The following is a 20,511-nucleotide window of genomic DNA, read 5'->3' as shown; positions in this document are numbered from 1 at the left end:
TTACTTTCCCACTGACAGCAAAAGAAGTATTAAAACTTTAAATCACAGACAGGTGAGGCAGGTCAACTTTTATTTAGAAACAGAGAAAAGACAACAGTTGAGCCTCGTGTCTGAGTTCTGGTGAGAATGATTTGTTCAGTTGGTCAGAGCCACCAGAGCCTCCACCACGTTCCCCGTGTGTTCCCTCAGACTGCGCTCCGCCACCGACCTCGAGATCTCCATCTCTGACATCTGCAACATCAGAACATCAACCGTTAAAACGTAATCTAATTACAGCGTAAGAAGGGAAACCTCACCTCTCGTTACCTTCAATCCAAACACCAACGTCTCAATGAGTTTAAAAAGAAAAGTATCAAAACATCTTTTTGTAAACTCCAAGTCTCATTTATCTTCTCTCAAACATCACTATTTCAAACACTCCACCGTTTACACACAAGTGTGTTGAATAGTCAAGTTTTAGCTAGTCCAGTCTGTGGACCCCTTAGTGCTCCAGCATACATCTATATCTATAGATCTATATATCTATAGATCTATATAGATATATAGATCTATAGATATATATATCTATAGATCTATATAGATATATAGATAGATAGATATATATCTCTAGATCTATATAGATATATAGATCTAGAGATATATATATAGATCTATATATATCTATATATCTATAGATCTATAGATATATAGATAGATAGATATAGATATAGATATAGATATATAGATATATATATAGATACACTAATAATACTTCATAGTTGTTTACAACTCATTTAGTAATCAAACACATTAAAAAGTAAACTTGTTATGTGTGCAAAAACTATAATTATCATGAATAAATGGTAAATTGTTAACGTGCGATTAAATGAAAAACGTACAATTAGTTCCACGTCCTCTTTCTTGATGGTGACTTTGGCCAACTCTTTCTCTCTGAAACGCGATGACACAACCAACGGTTACATCAGTTATTCCATCATTATAACGTGATCCTCAACCTGCTGCTCGTCATGATCTCACCTCTCTTGTTTGGCTTTCTGTTCTCGTGATCTTCGGTCTCCGATCACAGACATCGCCTGAAAGAACAAAACAAAAAACAATTTTATTCAAATTTATTTGTCATTTTCACCCAGTTTCAAAATCCTTTAAAAAAACAATGTTAAAATTAAACACATGCATTTATGTATACGTTACATATTCACAATATCATTAAACCAACTCAAATGTGCTGTTTACTATAAATTAAATATCACGTATTAAATGTTCTGTATGATTTGACAGAATGACACAAACTATGATCCATAAATGTGTCATGAATATTTCACATTCATTTCGTGGTGTTGTGATATAACGTTACGTATGGAAGAAGGTCTTTCTAACATCTTATATCAGGATATTATGTTGTGGTTCAAGCGTCTGACTCCTCTCAATCTAGGCTGCATCTTAAAGAAGAAATTACTTTTAGTGGTTCACTTCAAACATTAACGAGAATTCATGAGCCAAAGTCTGATTACAGAGAGATTTTTAAAGTGTACATGAATGCTCTGTTCTGTCACACAGAGCAATAACAAATGCATGAAATACGCAAATTAAAACCACTATCTGGGAAACTCTACTTTAACATTAAATAGTTATTACGTAGGTTATCTGGAGCTCAAACTATAAGTTTTAACAAGATTTAACAAAAACAATGATAATCAAGACATTAATTTGTCATTAATAATAAACAGCACATGATACAACCAATAAGTTGTCACCGTGGGTTCTCAGGGGGGACATTTTATGAACTAAATTGTGAATTAATAACGTTTTAAAAATGATATATATTATTATTATCATTATTATTATTATTATTATAAGATGAATCAATGACAAGTGGCTTTAATGTTACTGATCCTCATTGAACAAACACCATGAATGAAACCCTCAAATTAATTTATATTTACATTTTAACAGTCTGATCTGAGGTACAAGCGTAGAAAACCACAGATATTTACTTTTTTAATAGAAAGATAGACCCAGACCTTACAGTTCTGTCACTGTTATTATTATTTACTTTATGTAAATACCTTTACATCACACTTTAATCCGTTTTAACCAACCAACAATAAATACTGAATTTGTAATGTATTTATCCATTTCCAGTTGTTTGTTGGTTAACTTGTATATGGCATTGCTATATTCTACCTGTTTAACGCTCTGGTGTTGCGCTGGTGAAGTTTACGACAGTGATGCAAAGTGGGGAAAGTAGCTTTACGTCAGCTAGCTACGAGGCAGTTCACGTTAGCCACTAAGATAATAGTTTACGGCACCATTACAGAGCATATAATATCATTGTATTATAAAACAAATATAAACAAATACTTCTTGTGTATTTCACATGGCTCTGTATCGGTGATGATGTACCGGAAGTTAACTTAACCAGTAGTGGCCGCATGTTTCCCGGCTAACGTTAGCCCGGAGCTCTCACCGTTTCTAAGTCGGAGCTGGAGATTTCCTTCTCCTCCGCGTAGTCCGTGACTCTCTCCAAGTCCGCGGCTCCGCTGTCATGCTTCCGAGGCTTCTCCGCCGGTTTTCCCGTGCAGTTTTCGTCGGCTTCAAGGTCCAAATCGACATCTCCCTCGGCCGCCATGTTTGCTCCAGTGAGGCCCGGAACAAAAAAGAAAGGTTCCGTTAAACGTCGGAGGGAAAACAAGGTGGTACCTTCTTCTTCTTCTTCTTCTTCTTCTTCTTCTTCAAAACTAACTGAGGAGATCACACAAAAAGGCATGAATGTGAAAGGGTTTACCTGAAAAAAGGTCTATGATATCTTAAAGTGATATCTTGAAGAAAATAATACTACTGCACAAAACTCATATATATATATATAACATCATCATGTTTTATTATTAGTATTTGCCCAAGTTCCCCTCTCTCTCCTGTCCCTCCTCTCAGTTAAATATAAGGACTCATACACACACTTGTGTACATGACCACCATTAGAAACAACAGCTGATTTGCATATTTTGAATAACAATAATATATTTGTATGTTTTTTTCTGTCTACACCAGGAGGATCATGTAATGTCCATTCAGACGATGCAGTGGTCGTTGCAGACGCAGCTCTGAGAGCAGACCTCCAGTTGAGTTTAGTTTCTGCTGGTTATGCTTTGCTTTCGTTCTCATTTTGTCTATTTGAACCATTTCTGTCTATTCAGACTCTTTTCTCAGTTCAATTCCTCAGAATATGAGCAAGTTGTGCCCTCAGTCATGCTGCAGTTATGAATGACTTCATCGTGTTTCTATGGGAAGAACAACTCTTATTTCTTTGTACATAATTTACACCCAGCTTCTTTTTTTTTTTTCTAAAACAGGTTTAAGAAAACCCAAACAATGCCAGCTGGTCACAGACTGTTCGCTCAGGAAGAGTCCAACAGGACTAATGAACAGATCATTTTTCTCATCCATTTTTTGTTTTTGTAAACAAGCTTGGATTTCATTCAGCTGTTATTGCGCAAGCCCATTGAAACCATAGACTGAGCGCTTTCACTCAAGTGGCTGTTTGCATCCGCTTATTTGCTTTTTTGTTTGTCCCCTTTGGCACGTCTTCCTCTCCCACAATGCAGCAGCAATTATGTGAGAGTGAAAGGGGCCCCCAGGAATGCCGCTCAGAGTAACACGTGTTTACAGGGGCAATAATCCAAAGTGAGATTCAGGACAGTGTTGTTTTTCTGCAACATTTGTCACTTTATGTCTATTTATTTGATGTCTGCTCTGGAGAAAGATGTATTTACGCTACAAATATCCAAATGCTTTGTAATCTGTACAAATACTTCCAAAAACCTTGAATATATCGCGTGACTGTTTCTCGCTGTTACGCTTTGTGCCGCGTCGTGTGAGTCCACGCCTCTTCGCTCAGGCGCCACCGACGCTTCCTCTTATTGAACCTCTTGTTTGTTGCTCGGTTTCCTAGAAAGTGAACCTGGACCCACTGTGCGGCCTTCTGGAGAATTAACACAAGATTGAGGCGCAGGCTGTTTCCTGTTGGTTTCCAACATGCATGTAAAGCGGCTCATCCTGCTGAAGCAGCTTCTCTGCAGGCAAACAAACGTCACGTGTCCTCGTCCCTCGTTCGCTGCAGTTGTTTTCACTTTTCGCTTCTTGTTCTTTTAATCCAATTTGACTCTTTACTTGAAGAGCAAAGTCATTTTGAATAACATCCTTAAAGAAACACAGTCAGAGAGATGAAACGCATCTTTAAACTGCGGACTGAAGATACTATTGGACAGCCATTGTTGCCTCTGATCGGAGACGTGTTCGTGCAGCGGGTTAACTGTTGTGCATCACCTGCTGTTCACTCAAGAGAAGAACCTGTCAGCAGGTCAGATTATCAGTTCATCTGGCACAAACAGGTCTGTGCAGGAGAACGTGTTTCAGCAGGTAAGAGGCTGTCCAGCGACAGAACGCTGCGGTGTGATTGGATGAACTGGACCGCAGATTCAAATGTCCTGTCTGTGGAAGGTCATCCCGACCGAGAGGATTATCCCGACGCTCCGCCCTGCGCACTAACCCAAATCTAATCTGACTCTCTCCTCATCCTTTGTCTTTTACTTCATCATCATTGTTTCTCTATAAAAACAGAGGGTATAAATACAAACAGGAAAACAAGGAAACCAAACACAATTAAAGGTGAACAGAGAGGACAACATGATGCCTTTTAGAAATGTATATCTATACTATATGCTATACTGTATCATCTTCCTGAATTTCTAACCGATTCTCCATCAATTTGATTTCAACCGTTATGGTCAGCCATTGTTTGTAATCTGATGCATCAGTCTTGAGCCAGTTCTTAGGGAGGAGAATCTGGACCACGTCCTGGTCCCAGTTTCATACGTCTCAGGTGTGAAACAGGACCGGATTAGCGGCTTTTTGTAACCTCGTACCGAACAGAAGGTACAACGTCCCAGAAAAAGGTTGGACTCCAAAAACAAGTGTGTGTGTGTGGTTTGGTTCCATGGATTGTTAAATGTCTAAATAAGTGCTTAAAAAAACTCATTTTCCAGTGCAGCATCACAATCACAGCACATCACCGGCATTAATGAAAGCATCAGAACATTACAACATCTGGTGAATCAGTGTTAATGATTATGAAGGAAGGAAAATAACATCATGATTTAAATAACGCCTATTCAAGTGTTCTTACAGGAAAGTAGAATCACCTCAAAAACAATTATCAGTTGAGTTACACGGCGCTTTCCCAATGCACGTCAATGGTAAAAATGTCATTTTGGGCCCCATTGCATCACGAGACGGACACAATAGTATTTTTGTCGTCTGACAGGAAGTTAACTGAGATTCTTCCATTGGAGTATTGCAGAAAATATTTTTTGGCAAACAAACGATGGTTTTTACACGTTTTGTTCATCAAGATAATCTTCACTAATAAACACCACTTTTATGATGTTTGAAGGAACACCACGGTCACATGACTTCACGTCTCCACTGCTGCTCCACTGAGGATGCTTAGTCGTCTCATTTGCACTCTTTTTAAGATTCACCAGAGGGGCGTTCACTGACCTGTTTGATATCAGACAACATACCGTTAAGATCTCTTCAACACGGACTTTATTTCAGACATCGAAACAAAAAAACCACATCTCATTCTCCACGAGGGAGCGGGAAGTGAAAAGAAATGCTGACTCATTTCCAGGGTTGAGGCCTGTTGTTGCCAATACTTCTGTACTTTTACATGCGTTTTCTTTCCCTGTAACACAGTATTTTCATACTGTGGTATTGCTACGTTTAATCGAATGCAACTAAGTGAATATTACGAGCAGACCCGTTATGATGAAAGCAGAGTAAACATGCAAATCATTTGGAAAGCTAAAATATTAGACGCAACTCAGTTTATATTCTCGGCCTGTTTCTCGGGTCAGGAATGAGGGCGCTGTGAGGCATCTAGAAATCACACAGGGTTAATTGTTTAATTATTGTAAATCTGGATGAAACAGGAGTCGTGCCCAATCCCATTGTATTGTGGGGTTTGTGCAGTGCTGGGGGAAGGGAGGGACAGATGGGAGGACACATGGTCCCTGTCGACCTCTTCCTCCTCACCCCCCTCCTCCCCTCACAGACTCTTTGCCTAATCTGACCGGGTAGGACGGGTGGAGGATGGGGGAGGGCACCGGGCATTCGCCACCACCTCTCCCTCTTTTCTGGCAGCACCCAACACTGCCGCAGAGCCAAAGCACGCAGGATATGGGCCAAAAACCAACTTATTCCCCTGCGAGGCTGGACTGAGAGCAGCCCGGACCTGGTGCTCATGCTCAGGGTCTCGGCTACAGTGAGCCCAGCCGGACCAGATTTACCGCTAATCCAGCGTAAGAAGCATGTAGGGACAACCTGCTGGACTTTTCCACTTTCTCTTCCTCCCCTTTTCACTGCCAGGCCTTTTCAGAAGTTGTGTTCGCGGCCTCGATGAGGACGTGAGGATGCCATCTTTGCAGGCACGCTGAGAGAAAAACCCCTCCTGTGCTGGAAGTTCATGGCCAAATGTAGAGTCGTCCCGGCCGAAGAAAAGAAGTTTAGTGGCACAATGTCGGCCAGTCAGGGGATGAACGGCGGCGTCTACAACTACTTCCTCAACATGGTGGCCTATCAGGTGAGAGCTGGCGAGCGGCAGCAGCCGGAGTTTGTCAGTTTAGAGTTGATTGTGAGACAAAAGTGTGTCTTTATTAGTAGATGACTTAACATTAACCCTGGAGTCGATTTTTATTGATCAGGAATTTATTAATTTGTTGTGACAAGACATAAATATTGGATAGAAAATGTTTAATTCAAAGAAAGCTGGTCACTGTAGCTGTTTTAGCAAATGTTGCTAAAACAGGAGGGAAAAGTGCACTTGCTGGGGACTATTTTTAGTGGCGGATTAATCCACATTTGGTGCTCTCGTGAGTTATTTGTTGCAGCACGGTGTGTGTGAGATTGAGTGGAAACAAACTACAATGTTTGTTCATTGTGATAACATGTCACCCAGTGCAACAGTGAGGCTCATTGATGAAGAAGAGGTGTCAGACGCACACATGGCTGATGAGTGATGCTACTGGTGGGACTATAGGAATGTCAGTCTGTCTGTCTCACTTCCAACTCATTAAATACGACGCCCGGTCAGTCGCCCGCTTCCTCCAACGCCACTTTTGAACGTGTCGGGGCAGAATGCGCTCATACAGCACTCGTAGCAAAACCTGAGAGAAAAGTAATGTGCCGAAATTCGTAGATATCCCAAGAAATCAATTGGTATGTTGTCCAATTAATGATGAACCAGGAAGTTTAAAAGCCCACACAGGGCTGGCGGGAGGTGGATGAGTCCAACAAACACAGGCTGCAACCTCCGGTTCTGAAGAGTGAAGTCAAAGCTTCATGAGTTAAAGCTGCATTCTCTCTAGTGTCCACCAGGGGGCGACTCCTCTGGTTGTATAGAAGTCTATAGAAAATGACTCTACTTCTCTCTTGATGTATTCCCTCAGTAAACATTGTAAACATGAGTTTATGTCTCAATCTCTAGTTTCAAGTCTTCTTCAATACAGCATGATGTTCATTTAGTACATTATGGTCCATTTAGAGTCACACAGACCATAAAGCAGGGGATGCTTTAGGGCGGGGCTACACAGTGATTGACAGGTCTCTACCAGAGACGTATACGGCGTCTCTACGTCACTCCTCCTTCCAAATACGGTCACTTCTGTTCATTGGTTGCAAAAAAAAACAACCCCCGAAAATTGTCAAACTCAAGGCTTCGAAACATCAGTCCACAAACCAACGGGAGACGTCACGATGACGACGTCCACTTCTTATATACAGTCTGTGAACAGGAGGCCGCTGTTCACACGTGAATCTATCGGTCAATGGTGATTGATTCATCACGTAACTTGCGTACTTAAGACGGAAGTTTATTTTGAAAAGACTGTGTGCATGTAACGCAAAGAAATTGCCACTTGTTGCTGGACTTTTGTCGGAAAACGCACATAAAATAACCTTTTGTTCGATATCATACGACCCCTTGTCCGAGGATAAGTGTGTCAGGGACGGCATGTCAGTTTCAGCTCGTTACGTGCATGCAGTGTGTTTTCAACATAAACTTCTAATGTGGGTTTGCTTAGATTTTAGGTTGACTCACACGACCAAACTACTTGGTTAGGTTTAGGAAAAAATCGTGGTTTGGGTTAAAATAAACTTTGTCCGTCACTGAACTAACACCAGTTGCGTAACAAAGTTGTCTTGGTGTAAGATAAGTCATCATTGACTTGGTTTCATGAACAGCGGTCTCCTGGGTGAAGGTCTTGTGTCTCAAACCAGCCCTGCGTGGACTTTCCCTCTCTTTCTCCTAGTTAGCACGCTAACATGCTCAGCTCAGCTGGTGAACATGGTAAACATTCTGTGTTGGCGAACGCTACCAGCTGGACTACAGCTCTCAGCAGCGTTTTTCATCCAAAAAAAACACATTTTCCCCCCCAAGCGTTGATGAAGCTCAAGCAGCTTTCTGCTGCTGTCTGAAATAAAAATGAGTATCAGACAGGAAGTGACGCCACCGCCCAAACACGGACGTGAGTGCGTGGCCGACAGCAGCCGGTCTGTATGACCCTGACGTGACGCAGCGATTGGGCTGATGTCTACGACATCTCTGCTGCCGAAAATACGGACACGCCAGCTTGTGTTTACTTGATGGAAAAGGTGGCAGAGAGCGAAAAAACAGAGCAACATCAACACAGTTTGATTATATTTATATATAAGTGTAATACTGTAGCGCAGGGCAGGTGGATTTAGCTATTGTAGAAAGCTTCATGCTTGTTCATGGATAATTAAGTGTGCATTGATATAATGTGTATTGTATATTCAACGAATTTACATTATATTATTAATTATTGCACTGAATTATTAGTCATTTGTAGTCGGAATACATATTTAAATGATGCATTCTCATATTGCTTTGACTTGGAATGAAGTTGCTTCAGTGTCGTAAAACATTGCTTGAATGTATTTAAACTCCTTGAAGGGTCATTTGATTTGTACGCAGGTGTTGCTGAATGGGGGAAGAAGAGGTCAACGTAGCGCCGCGTTATTTGTTTTAACTTTGTGAACAATTGTAGTGGAAGTGCCGGACATTTATGGAAGTTCGATGCAAAAATAAATGCAATGTAAGAAAGTTATTGTCTCAACAATTCATCAATTAGTGGCATCAATTAGTAGCAGCTTCAGTGTTGTAATGCTGTCTGAGTCATTTACAGACCCTATAATCAATAAAATGTATATCTCAAAGTAAATTCATACGCAGAATGAAATGAGTTGCTGTATGAAAGGTAAATTGGATCACTGGTGCATGTGATCCATGCAGCATTAGCTCTCGGATTAGCTTGTTAAATACTCTGAAAGATGCAGGAGATCTTATCATCGTACGAAGAAAGAGCTGGAGGGAGTCCTGACCCGTGTGTCTGGGAAATATAATATTAATTCACCATTTCTCATGAGACAAGACTCCGTTATAGGAACTAAAAAAGCTGATTATGTCCAGCACAGAAACGGGTTAGTTCCCTTTGTAAACGTTTTACATCGTTTTATTGACGTCCTATATCTCAGGATTTATGGATTAAACTGAAGGTTGAATAATCAGTGATATTTAGGTTAGAAACATACAAATTAAGCACCAAATCCAACAAAATCTCAGCTGTTTAATCTTTGTCTGCTGCTGAGGGATGCTGGCAGCGGCCTCGGTTCAGAAAGTCGGTTCTTTTCTGACTCACTGCGCGTTTTGTGGCCGTGATGACGCCTCCAGTCACAAATAAGAGTAGATAATAAACAAAATGTATTCATGGAGCACTTTTAAAGAGCGAGAAATAAACATCTAAAACATGAAAAAGCATCTAAAACAAGAAGAAGAGAACAGTAAAACCAGAAGCAACGTATTGAATAAGTTATAAAGACAGAAAAGGCTCAACAGACAATGATTCCATCGTCTTGTCAGTGTTTCTGAGATGCTGAAGGATCAGCAGAGTGAGACGTCAGCTGCAGAATAATAAAATCCAGAGAAACATTTCTGTGGACTATTTAATCCTTCAGAAGCTGAATCGATGGAGACACCATTTCAAACTGGTCATACCGTCACAGTGCCGGGAGCAGGACAGGCAAGAAAGAGCCAAACGATGCTGAGATTCAGTGATGGTCATTTAAAAGCACAAAAGCTTTCTGACACAAACCAGTGAGGAACGCCAGGAGATACCAGCAAACAACAAGTCCTCAAAGGGACACGTGGAACTGATCAGGGCTGGCAGACGATCACAAAGGCGGGAAAACTCACGAAAGACGACACGTGAGGAGTGAACTTCAAAATAAAACAGGAAACAGACTAACCCTATACCAAAGATCATGACACTTACTCGTGATATATTGGATTTTGATTATGTCAGAGCATCAGAAATTTGGCATTACATCAATCAAATATTGATATATTTTCGGTCCTTTGACTGCGTTGGGCCCCAAAATGACCAATTTTGCACTTTTTTTCCTCCAAATTCAAAGGCCAAGAAGTCGTTCATAGGACCCAACACATCGGGTTGACACCACCTTGGCGAGTATGGACGCCGTGCCAATGCTAGCGTGAAAGCTACACAGGGCGGATGTTGCCAAGTAACGCAGTGGGGTTCATGATGACACACGAATGAAAGGAAAAAGCAGAATAAATGAGTGGAGAGACAGGACAGGAGGACAGGAGGACAGGAGGACTCAGAGTGATGAGGCTCAGACCTTCAGCCAACAGATCTGAACCCAACTGAACAAGCGTTCCACAACGTTCTCCACCCGCACGGTGCAGAACGGCGCTCTGCAGGCTCATGGTGGACCAGCGTCTCACCAACACGCGGCCATTTTCTTCCTTTTTATTTGTCAGCATCTATGTGGAACAACACACAGATAATTATGTAACGTGAAAGAATGACACGACGTCCAACCTACATCACATGGGAGAGTTAACTTTTTGCAACAAGCAATATGCTTTTATTCATGACGCACAACGCATAAAGGAAAGCAAATAAGTATCTAAGTTAAGTTAAGTTAAGATAGAACTTTAGTGACCGCAAAGGAAATGATGGTGCCTGAGATTGAGCAAAGGCTATAACAGAAGAATAAGAAAAAAACAATAGAGCACAATGACAAACATAAACAATAGAGCGAGACGTATTAAGTGTATCATGATAATAATAACAGTCATAATGAAAGCAGCTTTCATAACATAACATGCAGCTCAAAGTGCTTCATCAAATTAAAATATTAAGTGTACAAGAAGTAATATTATCATTCGTGCCTACTCGAAACTGAAATAGAAAAGTAATATTGTGCATGGCATTTTTCTAATCTTGGCCTCATGTTGTATATTTTGCTTTGTTTGTTTGAGATGTTGGACATCAGTCTCCGTCCTGTCCCCCTCAGATATGCTGCTGCTGTGGACCGGCTCCCTGCTCGCTCTGCTGTGCCTTCTGTCCTCCGGTCAAATCCTCCACCAGCACGCGGCTCATGTACACGCTCTTCCACATCATGAGCTGCTCCGTCTCCTGCCTCATGCTGTCCCGCACCGTCTCCGAGCTCGTCAGGGAAAATGTGAGCACACACACACACACACACACACACACACACACACACACACACACACACACACACACACACACACACACACACACACACACACACACACAAGGACTGAAACATAACAGCCGATAGAACAAGAGAACTCTGGAATCATTTCGTAAAAAAGTCCTGATACAAAATCTGTGAAAACACAATCAGAAGCCGAAGTCCTCATGTAGCTTTGCAGTTCTTTTATACCCCAACATGGGTTGTGATTGGCTGCAGGTCGACAGGTTCACCACGCAACAGGGCAAAAAGCAACAGACACATTTAAAGTGGACACCACATGATGTGAAAACTATGAAAGGTTGAAAAAGTATCTGGTTTGCCTAAAGTCACAAACTGGGGCTGAGCTATGGCCCAACGTTTAAGCTACAATTTGGAAGCACGGACGGCAACTGTATATATTACAGTACAGTACATTTTCCTAAAATGTCCATATGAATGCTTCTGAAGGGGGAGAGCAGTGTTACGATAACTGCATGAAATAATTTCAAACGTCCCCGAAGTCAATGTAAACCTTCAGAAATTCTAAATGTTATCTTTTCACTTTGTTAGTAAGTAGTTATTTGCGGAAAATGTGAAATTCAAATAAAAAAAGAAAGAAATTCTGTTATTTTTATTTGAATACTTGGCATCAGTAGTTCTAATGATGTATTGTTGTTTAGGTCATAATTCACTCTCTAATATCTATTTTGTATTGTTGTGAAAACATCGGCTTCACACAACTGGATTTATTGAAGATTCTCGCCAAAAATTTAATTTGACAAGATATCATTTGTACACACCAGGACCCCCCAATTCTCATTTTTACCGAGGAGAGCTTGAACGCACCATGCAAAGTCAACGCAACCCCCGTTACAGTTAGCTGTTTAGTGCCGTGCACAAAAGACGTGCACGATGGGGATGATTTCAACACAACAAGTGTCTGATTAAGTTGGTTGTCCCAAATGCTTTAAGGTCCTTTCTCCACGGCTTATTTTGGACTTGCAGTTGTGACAAAGTGTGAGCTTCATGTAATGTGACGTGTGTGGCTGTCACGTGGCGGGCATGAGACTCTTAAAGAGACAGGCGCTGAATCGGAGCGTTTCAGACAGCGCGTGAACACAGACAGACGGTTTGACTAAAATGTGTTTTTTGAGCGTTAAAGCATAAAAACATGCTCGAGTAGAAACCCGAAATACAAGTAGGAACCTGAAAATGAGCATTATATGTGACCTGTAAGAGTAATCGGAGAAAAATGCAACTCAATCGTTTCCACTGCTTTGATTGGCTCGTGGGGCACAAGAACTACTTTCTCAATGTTCAGCTGCTTCTGGTGGTCGAAATGTACCGCACGGTTCACTCCCGTTACCGACTACTTCACCGGGAGGAGAGCAGGATGGGAGAGCATTCATATCTTATGACTCTGGTCAATAGTTCTCATGCGTAAGCTGTGTGAGGACATCATCACATCATTAGCATCAATGGATGTTGAATTGCATTAGAAGCTATCTTTGTTGCGTAGATAAAATACGTTGTGTGTGTGTGTGCGCGCGTGCGTGTGTGTGTTTCAGGTGCCTTTCTTCAACATGGTGTGTGACCAGGCGCACGGCGGGGGCCACTGCGAGATGCTGGTGGGCTACTCCGCGGTCTACAGAGTCTGCTTCGGCACTTCCAGTTTCTACCTGATGATGGCGATCTTCCTCATCGACGTGAAGTCCAGCCAGGACTACAGAGCGCTCATACACAACGGGTCAGTGCTGCGGAGTGGATGATGATGATGATGATTCGCAACGGTTTTTTCCATCTGCAACATCAACAAAAACAACATGCATTGAACAATATATTCAAGACGACACTGTAAAATACTGCAGCTCACTGCAAATTATAAATAGAATAAATTCAAAGCAGAAATCACAAAACTATCAGCAAGCGACCACATTTATTCCCAAGTTTGTACGTTTTATTGATTCTGACAAACATGAACCTCCTTCCAGCTTCTTATAAAACTGGAAATTCCTAAATCTGAAGCACAACAAAATGAATCCATCATCAACCTTTTCATAAATTCCCTAAATTTTCTGGCTCTTAAAATCCTAAGTGAAATCTGGAGTTTTTCTCTGGATTAGGTTACAAAGATCTTTATGTCATTTCCCTTGAATCAGAACATTTAAATGTGGACCAGAGACGTTTCCACGCCTCATAGAAGCACACGTCTCTAAATACGTCACTGCGTGCGCTGTGTGTTCTCCCTTGGCTCAGCTGACCCGCTCTATTTAAGGCTCCTTGTTGTCACACTTTCCATCGCAGTGGATTAGAGCGCTGACTGATCTCAGATTAGGGTTTGTGCCACGGTGAAAAGGATTCCGGGTCTTTGGACTGTAGGGGGGTCAGGGAGTGCCCCAGAGCCCCGATGAAACCTCGTATACGTCCAGACGCAGTTTCATTAACAAATTATATTATAGTATATTATAGTATATTATAGTATGTTATATTATATACCATTAAGCCACATAACATTTCAAATATATTTTCATTTTATAATGTCTGTTCCTTTTAACTCAACCTTCCCTTACAATACTTTTATAATGTATAAATATATAATAACATAGAAACAGGTCTCCGTGAGTTTAACTCGTCAATGAAACATCGTGGGTTTGCTTTATTTCTTCAATAAACAGCAGAGATCATCCAAAGCAGTCAAGCACTTCACAGCTCGAGCTATTTTCAAAACTCTCATATTAATTAAATACATTTATTTGCAGCCTAATACCACAAATTCTCCATCCTTTGACCCTCGCATCAAATGAGGAAAAACTCCAAAAATATAGACTTTTGCCTCAGAGGAGGGATCTCTCCCGAGGATGGACAGAAGTGCAAAAGAGGTCTTGTGGACAGAATGAAGAACAAAATAGAATGACAGCGTCGTCGCTCCGTATGATATGAATGATAAATATTGGCCCAGAAACAGCTCCTCCCTCCCCGTCGATGTCTCCTCGTCTTCCAACATCCGTAACCTTGGACTCGACCCTTTCATTTGAATCCCACATGAACCACGCTGTCGTCTCCAAAGCTTTCCACCCCTCATCCGCTCCCACATCACCCCAAGACTCGACTACTGCAACCGCCTTCTGTTTGCTTTTCTCTGTCCTTATGAAACAATGCATCTGTTTCAAACTCCTCGTCATCACAAAGCTCTCCATAACATGGCACACTGCCTACCTCATGTAGGTTTTAAAATATTTTTCTTTATTTTATCTCCCTTGTAAAATGTCTTGGAGTTTATATAAAATCACTTCCTAAATAAAATGTATTATTATTATAATTTGTCTTATTATATAATGAGAGCACAGCACTAATAATAGCAGGATAATGGTAGAAACATGATAACTACTTTAATGATGACGACATGTGACAAATAATATGAGCATATTAGTTTTAATATCACACAGAAATGAATGACTCCTGGGAACATGAAAGAAATTATTGGAACATTTGACCAGATTTGCAAAGAGGACAATTTGTAGTAAATGGACAAAAACATGCTAAAAACTGCAGTCATGAAGCACATTTGAATGACTGGTTATGTGTACGGAGAGAACAAGCAGGACCAACGAATAGAAGAATCCGTGACAAAGCAAAGCTGATGAATGAATGCAAAAGACGAAAAAGGAGAATCTCTTGAGATTGAAACTGTTCTTGTTTCCGTCGGTCGACCTGCAGCTTCTGGTTCCTGAAGTTCATCACTCTGCTGGGGACGTGCACCGCCGCCTTCTTCATCCCAACAGAGTCCTTCCTGCACGGTGAGAAGCCGAGACACGAAGCCACACCGAGGAACACACGTGGTGGACGGAGACGGCGGAGTCGGTGCAGCTCCCTGTGAGTCCTGCTGGGGGGCAGCAGAGACCCGCCGCTCCGCTCCACTGCTGTCAATTATCGGACCGTAAACCTCTGCAGCTTGACTTCACTTTGTTTGGGAACAATACATCTGATGGTGATACAAGCGTGAGACCAGCGCTGATTTATGATCCGCAGCTTGTTCTCTCTCTCTTCTCTCAGAAATAAATCAAAACACCTTTCTTCCCCCCCCCCCCCCCCCTCCCTTTCTCCCAGCTTGGCATTATGTTGGTGTGGTGGGAGGATTTGCCTTCATCCTCATCCAGCTCATCCTCATCACAGCTTTTGCGCACACCTGGAACAAGAACTGGTGAGTGAGAGGGTCGTGTGAATAAGCTGTTATACCGCTTGGTATGTCGTTATAGATTGTGCGTGATGGGGGTATAAATCATGACAGAGGACTTCATGAAATGTGAAAACAAACTGGTGATGAAATACAATAATAAAGGAAGACACACCTGTCCACAAAGCTTTGTTTTCAGGCTTAGTTTATGGTTCAAATGATGGTCTGTTTGACTTTGAATAGACCACAATGTACGAAATGAACATCATGCTGTATTGAAGAGATTGAGACATAAACTCATGTTTACAATGTTTACTGAGGGAATAAATCAAGAGAGAAGTAGAGTCATTTCAGCGGATCCCCGTCAGACTCAACTTCTTTATATTGTCTACAAAAAAAATCTAAAAGATGCCAAATAATAATAAAAAAAATGATGAATACGAGAATATAAGCCCACTGGATGAAGTCACAAACGGAGCTGTTTTTCTTTTACATTTTGGAGACGTGGTTCTCACAGGACAGTGACAATATGTTGTTGACGGCCCCTCACATTTTCTTATATTTATATAATACAGTATACAGAGGCAGCCGGGTTCACATCTGGAGAAGAGCCTCTCTTGCGTCCAGCAGAACTAAATCATGAAGACTTCAGCAACATCTGTCTCCTCCGTCCCAACACCTGGAACTTTGTTTCTGTTTTCATCGACTTTTTCCAGTTTGTGGGTTTAATTTTTGTTTGTTTGACAAAGTTGAATTCATAAATCACCTTTCAAACAAATCAAATGAAATTGAAGAAGAAAAAAACTACAATAAAATGCAACGCCGAACAAATAGATGATGGCAAAACAGTGAAATGTTAATAAAGTAAAATTAGAATGAGATCAAATAAAAAACTGAATATGTATAAATACTAAGAACACATAACACGCTGTTTAAAATCAGACTAAATAATAAGCAAAAATAATAAAAACAATTAAATGATAGTAGACCAAATGATCAAATGCAGACTGAATAGATGGATTTTTTTGTGAAAATAAAGTATATATGAACAAGAAATGCATCAAATCCTGACATTTGAGAAGCTGGAAACAGCAAATGTTAACGATTATTTTCTATCTGTCTATTTACTATTATTATAACAATGATACATTTTTTGTTGATCGACTGATCAATGAACTGACTGATCATTGCAGCTCTAATTAAACATCATTCAAAGAGTTAACAAAACTAAAGATAGCACACGAGGAGGCTCTGATGATGATGATGATGATGATGATGGTGCTCACACTCTCGATCTACTTGTTTGTTCTTACGTTTGTTTGCTTGTTGACGTCTCCTCCTCTGTACGTCGTCCCCATCGTGTCCTCATTCGTTCAGCCAGACTCGTCCCAGATGTTTTTGACCGTCTCCAGCTGTTGCCTTCCGTCTCTCTCGGCGACCTCTGAACTCCCCTGTCTCTCGGGCAGAGTTGTTGCAATAACAACTAAGAGGATGTATTCATGCAGGGCCTTTTCCAACACAAACACACCAAGCTAACAAAGCTCTTATTCCCTTTACGGTGGTAAAGACTCTTCCTTCTGCTTTGCAGGTCAGAAGACAAGCTGCTCAAAATAACACTGATGTCTCATCATCTTCTCGTGCGGCGTCGGCCGATTACGCCAGCCATCTGTGTGTTTACCGTGTCACTAACCGTAACCGGAGGCTGCTCAGTCAGTGTGCAGTAACTCACGAGAAACAAGGAAAACTCACAGACTTTACATGAGAAGTGGACGTACTCATCGTGACGTCACTCGTTGGTTTGTTGACTGATGTTATGAAGCATCGAGTTCAACGATTTGTTCGTTACCATCTTGTCTTTTTGCAACCAATGAACAGACGTGACCATCTTAGGACTGAGGAGTGACGTAGAGACGCCGTATACGAGAGACCTGTCAATCACAGTAGCCCCGCCCTAAAGCATCCCCTGCTTTATGGTCTGTGTGACTCTAAATGGACCATAATGTACTAAATGAACATCATGCTGTATTGAAGAAGACTTGAAACTAGAGATTGAGACATAAACTCATGTTTACAATGTTTACTGAGGGAATAAATCAAGAGAGAAGTAGAGTCATTTTCTATAGACTTCTATACAACCAGAGGAGTCGCCCCCTGGTGGACACTAGAGAGAATGCAGCTTTAAGGCTTCACTTTTCAGAACAGGTTGCCGCCTGGGAAAATGCTCATATTTCTTTTTTAAGAAATCCTGAATTTGCCCCATAAATAAATCACTTTCATTGAAATCTGCGGTCAAACGGTAATAAATCCATTGAAGACTTCGTGGTAGAAAACAACACTTCAGGTGCTCCTCTGACAGCTGCAGCATCGCGGCAGAAGTTCATCTCTCTCCGTCCTCTTGTGTTGTTCTCAGGTTGACCGGAGCGGCGGAGAACAAGCGTTGGTATCTGGCGGTGATGTGCGCCACCCTCTTCTTCTACACCATCGCCACCATGGCCTTCACCTTCATGTACAAGTACTACACGCACCCGATCGCCTGCCACTTCAACAAGGCCCTGCTGTGGGTCAACCTGGGGCTCTGCGGCCTCATGTCCTTCATCGCCGTCACGCCGTGCGTGAAGCAGAGTGAGTCATGAAAACACACGCGCGTGTGTCTGTCGTCGATTCCCGACGGTGAAATAACACTCCAGCGATGCAAACAGCCTCCTGTTGAAACCAGCGCTGCTGCGGATCATAATAATTAGATGTACTGTAATATCATCTGGTTCTCCCTCTGAGGACCAAACGTTGACTGCAGGCCGACTTTGTCTGCACACGTCTGGGTTCTGAGATTGAAGCAGCTGATTACAGAGGTGGAAGAAACTATACATTTACTCAAGTACTGTACTTTACTCCAGGAAATAGATATGATCTCTTCAGTATTTCCATGAAACATTTTGCTTTTCACTCCACCATCTGACACCTGGAGATTCAAGTGACTCTGCACATTCAGTGTTTGCATTGATACACTGAACTTTCAGTGAATATCTGCTGTTGGGTAGAAACATTGTAATTGAACTTTTAGTTTCAGCTTCATGACACAATTCATTTCAAACATAATGTACATTTCGGATCCAGAGCGTTTCATCGTCATCTTCAGCACATGGATTTGGTCTAGTTGTCATAGAAATGTGTAAAAAACTGTTTTGAACACACAAAGAACACCCAAAATTTGATATCAGGTTTCAACCCTGCAAAGGGAAACATATCTCCAAATTTGGGGCTTTTCATTACCAAACAGCTTGTTTTTACAGATTTAAATAAAACCGTAATAAGTAACATCTACCTCTGAAAGGAACCTGTTTTCTCTGTCAACTCTTCTCACTCTTAGTAGTTTTACTGTACATCAATAAACTGAGTACATGTTACCCTCTTTCAGACTTTATACTTGTTTACGTTTATTTAAATCAGTGATTGAATTGTATAATTTGTACACGGCGGTATTTGTACTTTCTATGAAGATGAAGGAGTTGCCTCTCCACCACTGCTTGCTTGCTTGTGTGTGTGCATGTCAGGTATTGCACATGATGGTGTGTATTGTGACCCTGACCCCCCCCTCTGTCTCTGTCTCTGCAGAGCAGCCTCGGTCGGGGCTCCTTCAAGCCTCCATCATCAGCTGCTACGTCATGTACCTGACTTTCTCGGCGCTGTCCAGCCGCCCGCCAGAGAAAGGTACGCTCACCAACCAGCCGCAGAGCAGGAGCTCAGCAGCTCCAGAGGTCACGCCGACACACAAACCTCCACCGACGGCGCGTCAATCACAAGAGAAACGCGGCGCAGGAAAGGGAATGTTGTCAGAAACTCTTGCAAGTGAAGTACTCACCGTGTGTTTTTCTTACTTTAAATCTGCAGTAATCAATATTCTTCAAGGATAAAAGGGTTGAATGACTACTGTATGTGTAATATGAGATGGTGGCGACCAAAAGACGGGCAAAAAGAGAGAATACTGGACTTATATTTGCGCATTTTATTTTATTTGAGGACAAACTGCAAGGGAATTGATGTTTCTCCTGTTTCCGCTTTCTCTCCTGAGCTGCAGTTGAGATATAATCACACAAACAACTCAAAGACATTGTAAAGCGACGACTGTAGATTTAGTTTCTCATCTCTTACTGTGGCTCTTCACAGAGGACCGATAACAAACAACCATCATCTCGACTCAACCGCCCCTTTATCTTCACCACAAGATGAATTCAAATGTTTCAAAAAGTGTTTTGTTTGTATCTCATCATCCTGTTAACACACACACACACACACACACACACACACACACACTCGTATTTCTAAATCCTCTATAATTGGCTTCCCTCGTAATGACTCACCTGTTGACTCCAGGTAAGACAAAGAGCCTCCACATGACAGAGACATGAGGGCAGAGGCTTGTCAAAGGGCCCCGTCTTATCCGGGGTTTACATCTTAATGGCATGCATGCAAATAAAGACACGCACACACACACACACGCATGCAGAGACACTCTGGGATGAGATGTGCTCTGACATGCTGCCTGCGGGGCTGCTGGGCTGCTGGGCTGTGGTGAGGGCAGACAGGAGGATGTGTTTCACATTCCTCATGGGTCCACTGACAACATAATAACACAGGAAAGCAGCCCGGCAGCGTCATTACACGTGTTCTCACACAGCTCGTCCGTCGAGCAGGTAACA

General features: G+C 41.7%; 2 protein-coding genes across 2 annotated transcripts in view; one reads left to right on the top strand and one right to left on the bottom strand.

Annotated features, from left to right (window-relative positions):
• Nucleotides 1–42: 42 nt before the first annotated feature.
• On the bottom strand, nt 43–2,662 carry hypk (huntingtin interacting protein K). The gene is made up of 4 exons (XM_079293252.1): nt 2,468–2,662; nt 1,018–1,073; nt 879–930; nt 43–231 (listed from the first exon to the last, which is right to left on the bottom strand). Exons 1-4 carry the CDS (start codon nt 2,627–2,629, stop codon nt 136–138), a joined length of 366 nt encoding a protein of 121 aa, XP_079149378.1. The 5' UTR covers nt 2,630–2,662; the 3' UTR covers nt 43–135.
• Nucleotides 2,663–6,523: 3,861 nt separating this feature from the next.
• serinc4 (serine incorporator 4) overlaps nt 6,524–20,511 on the top strand; it is a gene marked incomplete at its 5' end in the record, with an annotated part of 19,315 nt that continues 5,327 nt past the window's right edge. Inside the window, 7 exons of the mRNA XM_079282007.1 lie at nt 6,524–6,640; nt 11,458–11,625; nt 13,209–13,387; nt 15,358–15,437; nt 15,748–15,841; nt 18,225–18,436; nt 19,427–19,522. Coding sequence (XP_079138133.1) covers nt 6,524–6,640; nt 11,458–11,625; nt 13,209–13,387; nt 15,358–15,437; nt 15,748–15,841; nt 18,225–18,436; nt 19,427–19,522 — 946 coding nt within the window. The remainder of the gene's footprint in view (nt 6,641–11,457; nt 11,626–13,208; nt 13,388–15,357; nt 15,438–15,747; nt 15,842–18,224; nt 18,437–19,426; nt 19,523–20,511) is intronic.

Source organism: Melanostigma gelatinosum, assembly GCF_949748355.1.
Source record: "Melanostigma gelatinosum genome assembly, chromosome: 2".
Taxonomy (NCBI): domain Eukaryota; kingdom Metazoa; phylum Chordata; class Actinopteri; order Perciformes; family Zoarcidae; genus Melanostigma; species Melanostigma gelatinosum.
This window is presented reverse-complemented; position numbering and strand designations above follow the sequence as displayed.

Coding starts and splice junctions, on each gene's coding strand:
- hypk (XM_079293252.1), bottom strand. CDS start 2,629: ATGGCGGCCGAGGGAGATGTCGATTTGGACCTTGAAGCCGACGAAAAC. Junction 931..1,017: donor CAGAAAGCCAAACAAGAGAG/GTGAGATCATGA, acceptor ATCGCGTTTCAG/AGAGAAAGAGTTGGCCAAAG. Junction 232..878: donor AAGAGGACGTGGAACTAATT/GTACGTTTTTCA, acceptor CTGATGTTGCAG/ATGTCAGAGATGGAGATCTC.